Below are 19,792 nucleotides of genomic sequence, written 5' to 3' on the forward strand. Positions count from 1 at the left end.
ATTTGGGATTCGCTAATATTTACTTTATGCAAATGCTAATCAAAGGACACAACGCTCAACGTCAATTTCATTGAATTTTTGCCTGTATTCAAAAAGTGTTTTCAGTTTTCATTACGAAACGGTAAAGTATCATTTTATTGCTTGTACATTATTGTGTAAGGAAGTTTATTATGAATTTTGTATGTTATTATTCAGTGTGCATAATCTCTTAAAAGAAAATTATGAAACTAATACATGTTTAACTTCTTGTTTTGTTATAAGGCTTTCTTTAAAGTTCAAACAAATCAGTAACTTCTACAGTATTTTCCATTTTTGTGAGGGTTTTGGACTTTCTCGAGTTGTTTTTACCGGGTTTTCAAACTATAAATACCCGAACGTGTTTGGTAAATAATTGTGTTTACTCCAGATGAGACGTGTGGTATATTGTCGTAAACTTGATCGCCTTGTGCATGTAAGTACGAGTACATAGCCGGTTGACTCTTCCTTCAACCCTTCCCGGAACTTAAATGATGAGCCCACTTATTTCGAAATTGAAAAGTCATACATGTAAGATTAAAAAAAAAAAAAAAAAAACCCTTTGTGCTAAAAAGTAAACGGAGAAAGAACAACGTCAGAAAACACAAATAGCAGATTACTAAATATGGCTACAGATTGTGCTTTTTGACGTTGTTATTTCTTGTTTTAAGTCATATATGTATTGAGTGTTTTTATAGATATTTAAGTGTGATGTCTACTTTTGGTTTCATGGAGAGCTTTCCTTTTTTTAAAAAAAATTTCTTCTATACCCACAACAAACTGATGTTATTTGAAATTTCCATTTGAAGTCAAACTTGTCAGTTAACGTGTATGAAAGTGAGGAAGGAGCATTTGTCCCTCCCTGCGTAATGTGTTTACTTATATGTCAGCAGGGGCGGATTCATTGGGGGGTCACAGGGTCAGCTGAACCCCTGTGACAAGAATTTAATTATAATTTTATTACCAATCTTCAGATTTTTAGATTCGAAAAAATAGTACGTGTAATTAATGTTACCCTGTTTTTTGCTTTGTTCTGTAAGGTATTTATTCTCAGTGCGTCATAGTTCAAAGGATTGACTGGTTTCGTTTGAATGGGCTACTGTTTTTTTCAGTTTTTTGTTCACTTTCAAAAGCACAATCCTCTCTAATGAGCTTAACCATTGAAAAATTGTAGGGAGGAGGACCCCTGCTTAAGAGAAGCTTTTTTACGTAGGAGATATAACGCCGGCCATTGAAACTTGACCCCCCTACAAATATTTATCTGGATCCGTCCCTGGGGCCAGGAGCCACCTAGTCAGTTATGTCATCGCCCCCCCCTCCCCCTAGAAAAAATGTAAGGAAAAAGAAAAAAAAATCCCAACTGCTTACTAGAAAACAATTCTATTTCAAGTGCTGCAACATACCAAAAAAGTAAATTTTACTAACAATCATAATTTTAATTGAGAAACACTACTTGCTAATTAATTCAAAAGGGAAAAAACAGTAGCGTAACTTCAAATTTTCGGCCCCTCCGCAAAATCTGATTTTGGGCCCCCGATTAAAAATTGTATTAATGTATATTTGTAGTACAATTTTTGGATTTTGTCAGCCCCACAATTTTTTTCTAACACACAGACATACACTTAAATATATATGTATATATATAGAGAGAGAGGGGAGGGGATAGAGCTTTTAGTTTAGAAAGGGATCATTAGATCAGAAATCCGGAGAATTCGGCACAATGAGGACAAAAAAAATTAGCAATATGAGTTAAATTGTAAATATAATATTTGTACAGAAATAGGAATTCAGGTGGAGTTTCTAAAATTCTTCTGAAATTCTAGTTTAAAAAACGGAACATCAAATATGAGGGGAAAGTTCGATAGGCTTCAAAAGTTGATTTTACATTTACAGCCACAGGCAGGGGCAGACTGTCCCGAGCTGTTGGTTGCAGATTCCCGACAGGGGCCAACCCCCAAATGGTTCGATTAGGTTTATGCCGCAAGATCCTTTATAGGCTTACTGTATTGAAGTTGATCTTACGATGAATATTTCAGTCGTAGATCTATCTTTATGTCATAATTATGTATCGTATTCAATCACTGCTGGATGCAGGTGGGGGGGGGGGGGGGTCAGTGGCCCATGCTTTGGCCAGCAATTTAAATGGGACACCCAAGCGTGGTCCAAAAGAGGGACTAGACCTTTTCTTGGCAACCCCTAAGAATACTAAAATTGTGTAGAAGCTTTTAATTTTGAGAATTTTCTGGAAAACAGCAGCTATCCACTTTCTCTCCTTTATCTTGGTAATACATAGCCTGAAATGGCAATTTTGCATTTCAATTTCAACCAATTTTTGGTAGCATACCTCCCCCTCCTTACCTTGTCTAACGTCGTCATTGATAGATTTAAAATGTGTTTACAGGAAGGAGAGCTCTCAAATATTTCATCTTTCCCCCATCGTATGTTTAGGGACTCAAGGTTGAAACGAATCTGAGGTGTCCAAAAACGGCTAAAATACATGCTGAAACAAACTCTAAAAATACGTTTTATGGTTTAAATTTTGAAATGCTTCAGAGAGAGAGTGCACACATACATAAATGCGTATCTACTTAGCATACACCACCCTTTTTTGCCCAAATTTGCATTTTCAAAATTGTAATGTCAAAAAATTTCTGGAGACAGCCTATAAATCCTGATATATTTCTCCTAAACATCATTAAGGACAGCCTGAGATGTTTTTTTATGCCTTCAACTATGAATATGTTTAGAAAAGTGTCCCCAAACCTCTTTCCATCAACATTACTATGAAAGATGGCATGAAATTGCATCTTTAAGATTCTAGTTTCAAAAAATTTCGAAGGATACCATCAAATCTTTTGTTTTCTTCTCAGCATCTCTTAGGTAGCCTAAATTAATTTTTTAAAACTTTAATTTTAAAAAATTCATTGAAGATCAATCATCTTAAGCCCCATTTTCAATATCCTTACCACAAATTTGACACATTTTTAGAAGAAAACTTCCAGAGGCTTGACTTTACTTTTTGTCGCAGCAGAGTTCCTCGGAGCCTTCAATTGTGTTTTTCGAGCTTTAATATTGAAAAATTAAGAGAGAGCCACTGAATCTCTTCCTTCATTCCTTAATGTAACCAAAGGTTGGGTGAAATTGCATTTTTTTTTAGAATTTGGCGATGAAAATCTTTTTAGAGAGTCCTCAAACCATCACCATTCTATTAAATTCACTCCCTCCAGATAACTTACAGCTTCGTCCCCCCCCCCTCTGTCCTTTGTTGTCACCATAGAAGTAAATCTTTCTCTCAAAGCCATAAATAACCATTAAAAGTATTCTCGCTATTGTTCTTGTCTTATGTTTCATAAATTCAGCCTCTTTCTTTTCTTTTTTTCATCATTTCATCGATTAAAATTTGATGTACAAACTTGAAGAAACAGATAACAGCTCCATGCCTTTCCTCCGTGTGGGGAAAATTGAGAATCCGGCATTGTTTAAATCAGCTATTTTGTTTACAAAGGTGGGCCAGAATATGCTTTTGGCTGACTGGGCCAAAGTTAGCCCTAACCACCATCTCACCATAAAATGGAGCTGTGAAAATGTCCCTAAGACAAGCGACATGGTGTAATTGAACTAGAAAATTTATGCCTATGTTTTGATTTTTTCACCTTGAAAATGCCATAACTAAAACTCCCCAGAGAATAAGAGAGAAGAAAATGTCATTTTCAGGTACAAAAATCTAAACACTATCTGAGGGTTGCCTGTTCATGAAGCTGGACCTGCTTAAATTTTCCTTAAAATGTCTAACTCTGTGCTCCCAAAATTATCAGGGCTGAAATTCATTCAACTAATATGCCTGTGAAGCCATTCCATCTGAAAGCTTGTACTTAAGCTTTACACACATTTATTTATTTTTAAACCCCACAAATCACCATTGTACTAACCCTGGCTACACACATTTAAGTCTACAAAACTAAATGATGTATTAACAATAAGTTACAATCCCAAGCTAGGGCTGAGGCAGAACCACATGCAGTATACCAGGTAGCCCGGTTATCACATCCAGAGACTGCAGTTTTGTTCTTATTAGAACTCGGGTCTGGAATAATAAATAGCTAAGCAGGAGGTAGATGTCATCTAATTAAAGCTGTGAGCGCCAACGATCTGGTAGATACAGGAAATTTTGTCTCACCAGTAAGTGACCTCAGCACGGTGCGGTTCGACTCGAAAATATGAAGGCAAAGCTTGGATATTAACAATGTTATTGGCCAGTTCTAATAAGAATGAAACTATCGTATTTTCCTGTGTATTATCCACGGACAGCCTATAATCCGCAGGTCATATAATTGGCCTGAGAAAAAAAAAAGCTTCGTATAATCCACGACGGCTTAGAATACACGGATAATGCGATGTAAAAGAAATAAGGTTTGAATTTAATATACCATTTGAGCAACTAAACTAAAAACGTGAAAAGGTAATTACTTTGAAAGCATAATCAAAATTAATCTGAAATATAATCTAAAATATAATGATTTCTTCTTGAAATCATGATTATAGTACGCTAATTACTTGAAAAACAGAGTCAAGACAAAGGAACAAACGCTGTGATCTTGTGCAAATGGCTTCCTAATTCACTGTATTCTTGTTTATTTTACATGGCCTGAATCGGATAAGAGGAACATTCAAGCAATGTAAAATAACCAATATGCAGGCAGGCACCGAGAAAAAACATGCAAGCTTTGTAAAATAAACAAAATTCAGTCGGCGTAAGGTCTCTGGTCTCTATCGGCGAATCCTACAGTAAATATTAAGGTTCAATGTGTTGGTGTTTAGAAAAAAAAAATCACAGATAATCCGCACCTCGTAAACTTTGCCTTTTTTAACACATAATTTTCAGATTATACGCAGGAAAATACGGTAGTCTCTGGATGTAATAACCGGGCTGTCTGGTATATTACGTATAAATGATTGGGGGGGGGGGGAATATAATGAGGAATTCAAAAAAATTAAATTATTGTTAGAGATCACAAAAACTAAATCTGAGCTAAAGTAGTCGATTTTATTTTTTACAAGTATTAATATATCAGTGCCCCAAAGCAACAGTACGACATCTAAGCCCAGAATAACAGTGAGATATCCTACTGTTGTTCTGACACGACGATATGTATTATTGTTTGCTAATGTTGTTTTTTTTTGTATTGCAGTTTCAACGGATCTCAATGAAATGAAGAATATTATCTTCAAAATGGAAAGCTCAGTTACATTGATGTGTAGTAAAATCTTAACAAGAAAACATACTGTACAAAACTGTACAGAGACTACATTCTGGTTGTCAGAAAGCTAAATTGTAATAAGAGTTAAACTGCTTGAGCTGGAAATTTAAATTATTTGTTATTTCATTTTTGTCACTAAATCTATGGATTGCTTAAATTTACCAGACAATTTTACATATTTGCATATTTCAAATAACGATGAAGAGTGTATATTTAGAATTAAAGAAGTTACTGATGAGCAATCAGCTTATGTAAGTTTAATTTCTTGTTAAAGTACAAATTTTGATGTTTTAGATCTGTTTTGAAAATAATTTACTATGTTTTTTTTTTTTTTGAATTATCCAGCTTAATGTTTTTTCAAATTGTAATTTGTATTCCTGAGTTCTGTACCTCAGAGGGACATATGTCCGAAAATTGCGATTTTCCCTTTATTAGTGCATTGTATGTAGAAGCCTATTCCGCATCAAGCCATGGAAACGCGATTCTTAAAAAAAAATCCTTTTAATTTTTTACCAGGGTTAAGAGAGTGTGCATCCCATCCTTTGCATGTGCCCAGAAAAAAGTTTTTTCTGTCTCCTGTAAAATTATCACAACCTGACTTACATTTTTCTGGCTCTCAGGTGCAGAGTTAGAACATGAATAGTTCAAGTTAAAATGTTTAAAATATTGATCTTTTCATTAGAAAGTCTATTTATTATTAGCAGAATGTAGGACAAAGGAAAAAAGTTAAAAGATAAATTGCATTTTTTTCAAAATGTTCAAATAAGAAATTTAATTAAAAATTACAGTACATAAAAAAGCAAACTATGTTTTATTAGCAAACTTGAATTAAAATGTTATTTTCGATTTTTAAATTTGTATGTTCAAGTTAAGTAGAAAATTACCCCCCCCCCTCCCCCTTTTTTTGTACAAGGCAAAGTGATAGAATATTTTTCTAATCAAATATTTTTCATACCTTTGAGATTTTTTTTTTTTTTTGAGAAAAAAAAAATTATGTGTATATATAAAATACAATTCTCAGCTAAAGAAAACTTAATTTCTTCTGCTTTTAAATATATTCTAAACATTTTTTAAAACATTAAAATACAATATTTACTTTTCTGCCTATGATTGTCAAATGCTTGAAACAATATACAGCCTTAGAAATCCTTAGAAAAAATAGCTGGTCCTACGGACCGGTAAGCCTGAAGACATACTGCTCTACAAACAGAATGGCTGATCCACTTAACACAAAAGTCTTTTCGTTAAAATATATTCTTATATACATTTATAATAATTTTATTTCCATCTTATTTATTTTTCCTAAAATATTCAGAATGCAGCTAATTGGCTTTTATTTGAAATTCTTATGAAAAAAATTTACCTAAATTAATTTTAATAAAGTTACTGCAAACGTAAAAATAAAATATTTCAAATGAAAATAATCTTAAAATTTCTTAATTGATGCTGATTGAGCACTGGTCCCAGGACTGCTGAATTCTATTTCATGGTGTTTCAAAGCAATTTTCACTGGTCTCAGACCAGCTAACTTCTAATGATTTCTAACGCAGATACGTAATATGAAAAATCCTAGATTGCATGTAGAGGTCAATGCCGTTGGTAAAATAGACAAAATTTAAAATAAGTTCACCGTTTCAAAACAATTTTCATTATAACTTTGAAAACAAAATACATTGGACTAACAATTTTTTGTGCTATCTGTTGGTATGTCAATTGCATTTTTATGATTATTTGAAATAGAGGTATTCTTACCAATGTGCTGTGATGCTAAAAAAAAACTTTGATTTAGTTTTGAACAGAAATAATTTATTTTTATGTTTACAGGCCTGGTTAGACTTATACAGTGAACAAACAAAAAGTACTTGGCGAAAGTCACAGACTTTCCCAAGATGTGGGAGATTTAATGTGTTCAAAGTAATCTTGCGCTGTGTGCACAATACAGATAGAAGAGTAACAGGCTTGCGTACTTCCAAACATACAGGTTGCAAGGTCAAAATGACAATTTCTGTAAAGAAGTAAGTTTTTTTTTTAACTAAGAAAAGTGTTTAATTTCTATCAGGTATTTAATTGAGAAGATCTAATTTCTTAGTGACTTAAATTGAGTTGTAATTCATTTGATAATTAACATTCTTTAATAACTACTTGCTTCTGAAGTTACTTTACTCTAATATAAGTAACTAATCTCTGAAGCTCTATTTTGCCATTTGATATGATTTCTTAGTCAAAATTAAAATTAGTGCTAGATGTTCATTATTTTCAAATCCATCTTTTAAAAGGCAATTTTATTTTTGAAAGGGGATGAAGGGGGGGGGGAGAGGGATTGAATGAAATAAAAATTATGCAGCTAATATTTTCATAATAAGTTAATTTTGCATATGTGACCTAGTTTCTTAACATTTTGCACAAACGTTTACCATTGATTATTTAATAGCATATACAGTAGGTTCTGCTTAATATGATCACTTTGGGACAAATACAATTGATAACAAGTAACGGATTGATAACAATAACCAAAAAGAACCCAGGACACAACATGATTTTTTTTCAATTAAGAAGCATTCATTTTTACAACTGCAAATTAAAATGACAATGAGTCAACTAAATGCAGTTTTAATTATAAATTACTTAATTAGCTGAAAGGAAAAGCAGTTTCTTCCATTGGTTAAACCATTTGGCTACAAAGTCTCTTTTGCCCATTTTTCAAGCAAGATCTGTTTTTCGCCTGATTAACGAACCATTTACTCGCATATCTTTTCCCCTAACATTCGCCAATCAGTTTCAAAGCAAATTCAATTTGACCATCTTTTCCAGCATGGTTTCACTTGTTGTTTAACACTAGAAAGACGGCGTTTCGCGTATACCTAGAAAGACTAGCAGCGGTCACTTTGACCGCCATACTTAAACGATTGGAAATTTCCCCCTTTCGGGACTTTTAACCATAGAAAAGATTTGTTTCAACATGTCAGAGTTTAATTTAACAATTTAATCGTAATATAGTCTGAAAATAAATCTTAGATAGCTTTTTTTTTAATTTTATGTTCGATCAAGTGAAATACACATGCTTTACACAATTGGCATTGAGAAAGAGCAAATTTGTGCAAAAAAGAGGAAATTTTCTTAGCATGTAATAACTAACAAGTACTATAATCAACCATGCATGTTTTGTTTTAAAAAATATCTAAATATCGCAAGATACCGTACATTACTATCTTTTACAGTACTTCGAAATACTTATGTTATCATGTCACCTGTATATTAGCTATTAACAGTTTTTTTTTTTTTGGCAATCAGAACAAATGCTCGTAGATTTATTTTCGCATAGTTTAATTTCACACTATTTTAATCTTTCTCCGAGGTAGATACTTATTTATATGCAGCAAAATTGATCAGTGGAGGTGACTTGGAGGAAATTGGAGAAATAAAAGTTCTGTTTTTGAAAATTTTCCCCTTTTTTGTTGGACCCTTTTCCTTTTTTCTTTACTGTTTTTTATATTTTGAGCATCAGTTTTTTTTGTTTTTTTAGCGAGGTTTCTTCTGATTCTAACTCAGAAGAACAATCCTTTTCTGAAAATCTAGGCTCCGAAAAATATTAGCAATAATCTCATGAAAGCAAACTATTATCATCGCTTGGAATATATTTCTCTTCAGATAAGTCAGACTGTTCATTCGAACCATAATCTGTTTTAGATAAATCTGCAAGTTTCTGGAACTAATGTTCCTAAAAGTTTTGCTTCTCAACGGTTCTTCTCGACATCATGAAGATAATTATGTGACTGAGCACTTCATTATCATCGAAGAAAATAAACGTCAATGCTTCAAGCAAAGCACATGCTTTGGTGCACAAAAGAATTCCAGCAAACATTTTTGGAATTTACCTGTTTATATTTACTTCTTTTTAGACCCAAAGTAATTTCACATGTCCAGTCACATGCTTTTCAAATTTACCTTTCTCGACTTTCCCTCCTGTGCAGAAAGCAGAAAACTGAAACCATGCAACCAGCAGGTGTTTCGCATTTTCCTAACAGTTCAAAGAATTAAACCTGACCAGCAGGTACTAAAGCTCAAAAGAACATTACTCACCCTGACAACTAACAATAGTCCGTAGTACACACAACTGATAAGGGAAAAAAGAATAAAACGGATGCGTAAAGAAAGGTTCACTTAGCGGTCAAGATGACCGTAGTCAGTCTTTCTAGGTATAAACATTTATAGCAACTGTAATAATAATCCTAAAGAAAAAATTTTTACTGTTGTAAGATCTTAATAAATAGTTAGGAAAAGTTAATGAAGGAAAAAGAGTTTGAAAATTAAACGCAGCAAATATGAGCATTTGAAAATCGTTAGCGGTCAAAATGACCGCTTCCGTCTTTCTAGTGTTAAACTTTTATTTAGCTTCACTATGTTTTCAGTCTCATCACGATTTTTTAGTAATTTACAAAATAATGAGTGAAACATTCAGCTGTGCTGCTGCATTTCTTTGATTCATCATGGTTGAATTGCCCAAGTACTTTAAAATGTCAATTTTTCCTTGACAGTTTAATCATTGCATTTTTTCTGCATTGCTAATATTTTTGACCATTTAAAGTGAAGTTTTTAGTGTAACTGGACAGGAAGAAAAATTCTTATCCTTTACTGATAAGATGAGAACTTGATTCACCAGAAGCTACATTAATTCTCCCTTAGTGGGAGGAGCTAAACCAAAACATATCTAGCGACTAAATTTTTGCATGTGCAAACAAAAGGCATCTTTGGGAGAGTCTGTGGTCTCTGAGAACAAACTTCCTGTTGTTACTGTTCGAGAAAAAGATTGCATTGCTATTTGAAACCACAAAATGTCACACAGAAAGTTTGTCTTCTTAGGGTTTGTCATATTTCAGCGGAATGAGGAAGAAAAAGGGGAAAAGATTGAAAGTTTATGTAAAAGTGGTAACAATAAACAAAGACTGATTACAATATCAGACTTTTTTAACACGTGTTAATATACATGTGTTCCCAAACTTTGTGATCTGATAACATTAACCGTGATCAAATTAATTGCTTGGTGCTTTTCAATCGATCCACTGAAGGGATGAATGTCTGAGTCCACCATGCCCAACCCAGACCTGCAGCTTGGAAGTGCAAAGGGCTACCATAAGCCGCTGGGCTTTTGAGTGAGGTATAGCAAGACAAAATACTATCCTTCAAGCAAATTTAAGGGCAAAAATGATCATTATAGTTCTCTGAAATGATTCCTTCTTGAATTCCGTCTAAAGATTTGGGTATTTGAGAAGGTGCTATTCAAAAGCAAACAGGTTAACTTCAAAAAACTTTTGAGAAAACACGAAAAACTGTTATTTATTTACTGTTGGACTTTACACCAACAAAATATTGTTGATATTGTTCAGTTTGTACCAAATGCCAATATTTTACATCATGTTTTGAGAGAAATATGCTAATTATTTAAATGATTTTAATGTGAAGTATTGGATATGTTCTTTTTTGCTTGAACTGGGTGGATATGTATTTTTTTTTTTTTTGCGTGAACTAGGTTAGGATCTGTTTATTATTATTATTATTTTTTTTTGCCTGGACAATTTGTTTTCTCAATTTATTTTGTAGAACTCAAAAAAGAAAAAAAAAGTACACAGCCTGGTAGTTTCAATTTCAAATCTAATCTGTTGCAATACTTAAAGTTAAACTCAATGAAACATACTTTTTTACGTGCAATGTTACATCAAAAGATTGTTGTTTAACTTGAAAAGTTTTCCAATATTAAAATCAGGATGCAAATAAAATCTCTTCGACTTTTTGCGATCATAATGACTTTTCGTCCTTTTAGCTTTTTCAAAAACTCTCGAACAGAATTTTTTTCCCTACACATTTTCTGCTAGCTTGATCACCCCCACGATTCTCCTTTAGACTTTGATTTGTAATCAACGTTTTAGATACATAAAACCTTGCAGCTTTCAATCAAGGTTTGTTGATTTAAATCAGCTTGATTTAAATCGTGATTAAAATCATGATTTAAATCAAGTGATTTTTTTAAAAATCATTGATGTAGATCAATTGATTTGAATTAACTGATTTTTTTTAAACAAAATCATTAATTAAAATCAGTTGATTTTACTTTTATAAATTAATTTTGCATTTTTAGAATGTAGTGCTCTAAATTTAACTTCACTGCATTATACTATCTTAACTTTAACAGGCTAAACTACATAGATCCTTATTTCTGTGTGTGTAAGATTTTCACTCTATATTGCTTTTACTCCAAAATTACAGTTTAGAACAAAATAAAAATTTGGTGTTTTTGTTATACACCATGACTAATATAGTTCAGAAAAGGAATTGTTCAACATATTATTTTACACTAAAAAGGAACATGATTACGGAAACCTTATCTTTAAGCAAAGCATAAAACAAAATTGCATCTTATCTAAGCATTATAACATATTTATAAATCTTAAAATATTATTGAATGGTTAGATAACTTATTCCTAATTTTAAAAGTAAGTTGAATGGATTTATCTATTGTATGAAATATATTTTGTTAATTAATGTAAAGTAATTAATATCTACAAATTTTTGAACATTTTTAAAAAAATTAAAAAATTTGATTACAATCAAAAAAATCCAATTTAAATAAAAAAAAATTAGACTTTTTTGATTTAAAAAAAAAAAAAAAAATGTGAACCCTGCGTTCAATTGAGTAAGGTGTATAGAAAACTTTTTACACACTGCAATTTACTTTTTGGTTACTGTTAAAAATGCAATAGTTAACATTGAATCCATTTGTTTCCGGCTGTTGCATTATGGGAGTCACATGAACAAAAATGCAGCTTCCCATTGGATGGAGTAGATTGGTTCTTGTTTGCTTAGGACACATATATGGATATGTTCTTTTATGAGCAGAACGTCGATTTTCAAAGCTCTAAAATAATAGGGTATGATTTTTTTGGGATGAAACCAACTACACTACCAATGATTCAATAGTTGACTCTCTAAATATCACCAACAATGGCCAAATTGAAACAGATTTTTAAAAAAACTCCAAATTTGTCACCAAATTGGCAACGAAACTTGGCGACCAAAAAACTGGCAATATATCGCCAAGTGTCCAACAAATTATAACACCACTTGAGTTTACATCGAAATTAACAATGATTTCCCCCAAAAAAGGGGAGGTGCACAACTAGACCCCTCTAGGAGTCTACATACCAAATTTCAACTTTCTAGGACATGCTTTTCTTGAGTTATGCCACATACATACGTACATACAGATGTCACGAGAAAATTCATTGTAATTAACTTGGGAATTGTCAATATGGATATTTCGCGTGTCTATACGTTCTTAGGCACTTATCCACCTGTGGTCGAGTCGAGAAAAAACTCAATATTCATTCGGGGGTGAGTAAAATGGAAATTAAGGTTGATTTTTGAGTGAATTTTTTTTTTTGCGAATGCAATACTTCTTTTTTTGTAAAAGGAAATAATAATCCATTTTGAAAAAAGTTACAGACAGGCCCTTTTCGAAATTTTTTTATTCAACTTTAGGTGTTTATCTTGACGTAAAAACCAGGGTCACCCTTTGTGTTGTCTCTTTTTCTGGTTACTAGGGCTGGGCGATGTAGGAATTTCTACATCGTGATGCATCAGCAACCTTACATGGCGATGCAAGATTTTTTAAAACTTAACTTGCTTGTTTAAGTTTTAAAAAATATATACAAGGTATAAAAACTGTGCATCATACCAGATACGAATTAACAGATTTCAGCACCAAAAAAAAAAATTCATTATGTTATAAATCAGTGCTAAAACGCAAGTTAGTGAAAAGTATGGAAGACAAATTTTGAGATTACAATGAGCCTGTATTTTAATGAAAAAAGATGTCAGTAAATGGATGCAAAGTCATGCATTCTATTCAAAAGCTCACATATTCTTGAATTAAAAACAGGTTTCTTGTAAGCAGTAGCGGGAGGGGGGGGGGTGGCATGCCAGGTGACACTCAAAGAGGACTTCATTGTTTATAAAAAATATGAACACTAGGGTGGAACGAAAAAAAAAGTTTTTAATTTTCATTTTGCCGTAGTGCGGAATAGTTGCCTTTTCGTGCAAACAAGATGTAAAAAAAATATGAAAAATATTGAAGCACGTCTTGAGGTGCCGCAAAGAGCATAAAGTTTTGAAAATTGGAATTTCTGCTACATTTTATTTTTTTTCAAAAAAATTTGAAATTTATCTTTATGCTTCAAATGTTGACAAAAAGCAATTTTTATGCTCAACAGGTCGCACAATAACTTTTTTTTTTGTTGTTCGGATTATGTCTTGAGGTGCCGCAAAAGCAAAATAAGTTTCGCAAAAACGCACTTTTTGCCGAATGCACTGGCATTTGGGAGCTTGAGTCATTGCAGCAGCGGTTATTTAAATGGGGCGAGGCTGGTCAGCAGTGATTTGTGTGAGTGGGGCCAAGCTCAGATCAGGTGTATATTTTTTTGTCGAGTTGAGTTAGTGAGTAATGTAAAATTTCGTTAGTTGGTAAGATACTTCATTGTTGTGAGTTGCAATGACTCAGTCTAAACAAGTGCAGAAGAGACAAACATCAGAATGTGCTATATTTGGAATCTTTAGCGATTTCAATGAAGTTTTAAGTTAAAAGTGCGGCTAGAAAAGATCTTTCTGTAAGTGAAATATATATGACTTTTAAATTCCAGAATAGATTACATTTGGTCAAGAGCTTCTTTGAGATAACAGGAATAGAAGCCTAATGGATTCTTAGATGGTAAAACAAAATAATCAAACGAATTTAAAGACAAAATAGTTCAACAGCTGGAAACCTGTTCTAATCTTCCTGTGGTTACTTCCTTACCTATTGAAAATAACCTTCGCTTTGAAAACATACAGGACTTAAGTACCGATCACAAATATGTATTGGATATGTGTGTCACTATATCAAGTGGGATTTGCTCACTAGATTTATTTTCAAGAAACCTGGGAAAACTTCCCCACTCCAGATGACTTACATTTGCAAACCATATATTTCGATTGTACGTTGCAACTAAAAATCCGACTGAAAATCTCAAGACTGACTCAGTACATTGTTAAAGTGTAGTAAAGTATAGTTTCCTTTATATGGGTGTGGCATTTCGCTAAAATTGTTTGAAACAAATAATAATACTGAAATATATTAATAGTAATCATTATTCATTCATACATTTTCAAGAAAGGATCCATTTCTTGTACGGATCAAGTGGGCAATGCGTATGCTCCTGTATGGTTTAACATCAAGTTAAAACCTTCTGGTACTTACGGCTCTAAACATTTATTTGAACGTATCTTACATTCACGATATCTCTCTCATGATTTTAAGAACATTATAGACCGGGTTATATAAAGAAATGGGTATTTTGATGCAACAGAAGATCTCTATTTGGCTATGTTATGCAACGAGCGTAGAAATGTAAGAGAACTTGGATTACGACGTGTGTTGAATGCAAGAACACAAAGTAGAGGCGGTGTTAAGAAGTTTAAAGTTCAATAAATATACTTTTCTGCCAAAGATTACATCGATTTGATCTCATGGGGTGAAAATGAAAAAACCGAACCCCTCTTGGTAAAACTTTTGTCTAGTGAATCCCTCAAAGTGAAACTTGTAACCCCTAAGCGGCTCTTAAAAAGTATGGTTCAGTCGCAGGAGATGAAAAATTGACTCAAGAGTTATTTTAAAGAAAGAGTTATTTGGTACAAAAAAAAAAAAAAAACACTTTAATGTGTCAAAGAAGTAGACCCAAGCATCATACAGGTTTAACCATTTATTTACAATCATTAAGAATAATGGTAAAAATGGAATTGTTAATGTCTTTTATAGTATACTAGTGATACCTGCACAGCTTTGCCCGTTGTAAAAAAAATTAAAAGGTCATTTGGTTTGCTTGTATATTTACAAATAATGTAAGAAGAATTTCAAGCCAAATGACTTGCCCATGTACGGTTTCACGTTATGACAACTTGGTAATTTACTCGCCCATCTTATAATTTTGCTCGGGTAAATGTGATTAAAATCGGAATAGAAAAAGAACAAAATCGAATTTTCGAAAAATCGCTTCGAGGTGCACACCTCCCTGCTACAAATTAACTTTGTGCCAAATTTCATGAAAGTCGGCCGAACGGTCTAGGTGATATGTGCGTCCCAGAGATCCAGACAGAGATCTAGATCTCCAGACAGACTTTTAGCTTCATTATTAGTAAAGATTATGATTTTTTTTAAAAACTGTATTTTGTAATTAGTATTTTTCCCTAATGTTATGCTTAAAAAATGTATTTACTGTCATATTTTGAGCCGTTATATACAGTAGGGAAGTATAAAAAGGAATTTCATTGTTAAATGGAAATTTCGGTTATTATCAAACTTTAAGCTCGTTGCGGCACCTAAAGATGTTGTAGTAAAGCAATGAAATTTTTTCTGCTTCTTTTTAAACTTAAATGACAACTTTTCCCCCCTACGGCAAACCAAAAAAATTGAAAAAAAAATTTAAGGTCATTTTCGTTCCACCCTAATAAACACTTTAATTCTGAAAATTTCCACTAATGTATATTAAATTATATTTAACCTAACAAGATTAACATAAATAGAGTGCCGAATATTGCAGGGGGAAGGGGAGGTTACACAGATCATCTAAGATAAATTTTACGTAGAATGGATTCAGTTTATAATAGTTTTCCTAATTTTTAATAAGCCACAAATATAGAACTGAGAGTTGTTTCTGAAAATTATATGAATTTCATATTTATATAAAACATTTATATAGTAGGTATAGCAAGTTTGCATTAATGAGTTTATGTATTTGTACATTTTAACTGGATTGGGTATTATTTGTTTCAAATTGTTTTTCTTAAAAATTTTTCAGAATTGTTGAACGTTCTCAAGCTCAAAGCAATGACCTTCTGACAAAAGAATATCCAACAATTGTGGCATTGAAAGGAAATCATAATCATTCTACATCTACTTGTGATACATTAAAATATCGAGGCCTTTCTTCTGAAATTAAGTCAAAGTTTATAGAATTGTTCAAATCAGGGCATAGCCCTGGATCAGCCCTTCAGAGCCACAAGGCAGATTTGCTTAGAAAATATGGCGAAGACTATGAGAAAATCGCTGCTGATGGCAGGTACTTACCATCTTATTCAATAGTTCATAAACTATTTAAAAATGAGTGTAAAAAAGAAGATAAAAATCCTGCAGGTGAAAAAAATGCATTTGAAGCCTTGGAAAAATTAGTAAATAATTATGCAGAAAAGACAAGTGCTGTTGCCAAATTCAATTTCAGTTCCGATAATGAACATTATTTTATTATCTTGTGTACGCCAATGATGCTGCGAGCTCATGAAAAATTGTCACAAACAAGTGAGTTAGTTATGCTAGATGCATCCAGGAATGTTAATCAAGATGAACATCAAATTTACTTTTTTGTGACATCTTGTGCAGCTGGTGGGATTCCGATTGGCATTATAATAACAGATACAGAAAATGAAAGTGTTTTTATTGAAGCTCTGCAGTGTTTCAAGGACAGCCTGCCGAAATATGCATTCTTTTCAGAGCAGTATCCTCAGCTATTTATGATAGACAATGATCTAGCTGTATTTTCTGGGTTAAAATGTGTCTTCCCTTATTCCAAACTGTTACTATGCCATTTTCATGTGTTGAAAACTGTTTGGAAGTGGCTCTCTGATTCAAGTCATAATATAGAGCAAGAAAACAGGCAAGAGCTATTCTTTAAGTTTAGAAAACTCTTATACTCGCAAGATGGAGACACGGCTAAACAGAGTTTGAATGCATTAGTTGAAAGAGCTACACAGCTAAAACTCGATAATTTTATTTTATCGATTACAAATTTCATGGAACAGGAAAAAATGTGGATCAACTATTATCGGGAAGGTTCGCCAACTAATGGCACCAATGCCTATGCTGAACTAGTCTTTCGTCTTATGAAAGATTGCATGATGGATAAAGTAAAATCATTCGGCATCATTCAGCTTGTAGAATATCTTGTCTCTCAGCATGAAATGTATTACACACAAAGATTGATTGACATTTGGGATGGAAAGCTTACAAATACTGTTCTAGAAAAAATGATACCGCATCAAATACCGGAAAGTTTCCTCATTCAGGTAAAGGGCTTTGGAATATTTTCTGTGACAGATGAAAATGATGAACTTTTTTATGTAAGTCTTGAGCAGGGGATGTGCTCTTGCTCCGACAATAGTAAAGAATTGTGTAGACATTCTTCAGCAGTATTATTGAAATTGGATAATGATATTATAATGGCACATGATATTGCATCAACAGAAGATAAAGAAAGGACTTTTTATATTGCAAAGGGAGTATCACCACAAAATGATAAGTATTCTTCGCTACAAAAAAGTTCACTTAAAGTGTTAGAACAATCAAAACAACCAGAAGCAAACCTGTCAAAAGTTGATACAAATCTAACACACTTCCCAGAAAAAGATGCCATTACAGTTGCTCAACATGTTGAACCTTTTTCTTCAGAAGAAGTTGAAAAACTGAAATCATTTCTTTCACGAATAATGGATGGGCTAAAAAAAGATCCAAAAAATTATGTTCCAGTAGTGCGTGCATTTTCAAAAAAATTTAGTGCTTTAACTGATGCTGAATTTTTGGCAAGTTTAAGCAATTTTGGAAAATATAATGGCTGTAAAACACCAAATAAAAATATTCCAAGAAAGCGTCATAAATCCAAAATTACTGTTCAACCAATTGCAATTGGGAAAAGAAATTTATATTTATCACGAGAAAAAAAGCTATGTACTAGAGAACCAATTGAAGAATAAAGATCATGATTGTGTAACATTTGGACATTTGTCTTCCAGAAAGAGACAAATTCCACGTGATCAAAACAATTCTATTTCCAATGACAATAGTTTGGAGGAAAATAAAAATTCAAGCTTTAAATTTTAAGCAATAAAGTATTTTTTAAAAATATATATATTTGCTTGTTTTTTCAACTTTGCTAGCAAATTTGTGCTTTAACATTATTTGAAATGCTGCCTGTGTAACTGCTATTCAGGTAACAACTTAATTATTTGATTTTTTGGCCTTTAACAGCTTACTCGTTGCAATAGTTTTAAAAAATATGTTAAAAATTCCAACATTTAATACAAAATTTTGTTTTTTAATTTTCATAATATTTTAAATGCATAAACATAAAAACTCTGTATTTAAATTTAGTAGTTTTTAAAGGTGTAAAAATTTAAACTGCATATCCGATTTAATAAAAATCTCCTGTCTCAGTGTTATTGTTTGAACTCCTCTGAAACGGCTCGACCAATTTTTATGTGTATTTGGTAGGTATGTGAGTAGGGGCAGTAAAGTACATTTCATACCGCTAGATAATCAGGGTGTCCCTATCCAGAATATTTTTGAAAATCGTTATAAAAGCCTTGCTTAAATTAATTACAAACATTTTACTTGTAGACAAACAGAAGATGGCAACAACATTCTTTTTAATCATTGAGAGTTTTTGAATGTTTTTGCTGAAGTGTCATGTCATTTTGATTTTATTCTGCATTTGTTTTGCATCACAAAGCCAAATTTTAAAGGATACAAAAAGTCGGTATTGTGTGTTACTGTCATGGGTGCAAGACCTTCCGTCTCAGGACGGATTTCCGTCTTGACAAAATTTCCGAGACGGAGGTCGGGACGGAAAGAAATTCAGTGACTTTCCGCGCCGTTTGACTTTTTTTAGGTATAGCTTTGTTATTTCCAACTCACTGCATTGCAGATCGAGGAGTTGCTCGCTATTCTCCCTGATTTTTCGAAGAAATCAGCTCTAATCTTCGGTGATGAAAAGGGGAAACCGCAAATTTAAGTAAAATTTAGTGAACTTAGAAGAAAGAGTTCGGGGGGAGGGGAGGGGTCTCTCTCCCCGAAGTATTGAAATGCTATTTTGGCTATTTTAGAGTGAGTTAAGAGAGTTAGGGAATTCAGGGGTCTTTCTTGAAACATTTTTGAAATTGAAGTCTTAAAACTTTGGGTTGTCTTTGGCGATGAGTGGAAGGGAGTTGCTCTCTTAATAGAAAAATAAATCTTAAACAAAAATTTATACTGCGTTTAGTAAACACAATGAGAGGGGGGGGGGGTATTCCGCACCCCCAGCCCGAAATATTTTAGTTTCTGAAATTTTAAGAGCTTTGTTTTGGGCTATCTTTGGATGACTTAAGGGACAATGGTGTAGGAAGATTTTTTCAAAAAGTTTCTAAAATTAAAGTATTAAAATTTTTAGGCGGTCATAAGTCATGTTTATAGGTAAGAGGGGTACTATTCCTACAAAACAATTTAGAAACTGAAGCCTTAAAAATTGAAATTTACGACATTTGTGGTGAACTCAGAGGAAGGGGTTCGGGAGTTCTCTTTCGAAAATTCTTTGATGCTGAAATATTTAAAGCGTTACTTTAGGCTATATTTGAGTGCCTTAAGAGGGATGTGATTCGGGAACCCTGCCTGGAGTTAGGATTCAGTTCCC

The 19,792-nt window shown here is 32.8% G+C and overlaps 1 protein-coding gene across 1 annotated transcript; it reads left to right on the forward strand.

The window, feature by feature from the left end:
- Positions 1 to 46: 46 nt before the first annotated feature.
- On the forward strand, positions 47 to 18,221 carry LOC129220602 (uncharacterized). Its single transcript, XM_054855031.1, has 4 exons — positions 47 to 121; positions 5,205 to 5,524; positions 7,098 to 7,288; positions 16,157 to 18,221. Exons 2-4 carry the CDS (start codon positions 5,417 to 5,419, stop codon positions 18,099 to 18,101), a joined length of 2,244 nt encoding a protein of 747 aa, XP_054711006.1. The 5' UTR covers positions 47 to 121; positions 5,205 to 5,416; the 3' UTR covers positions 18,102 to 18,221.
- The last annotated feature ends 1,571 nt before the right edge of the window (positions 18,222 to 19,792 follow it).

Source organism: Uloborus diversus, chromosome 4 (assembly GCF_026930045.1).
Source record: "Uloborus diversus isolate 005 chromosome 4, Udiv.v.3.1, whole genome shotgun sequence".
Taxonomy (NCBI): domain Eukaryota; kingdom Metazoa; phylum Arthropoda; class Arachnida; order Araneae; family Uloboridae; genus Uloborus; species Uloborus diversus.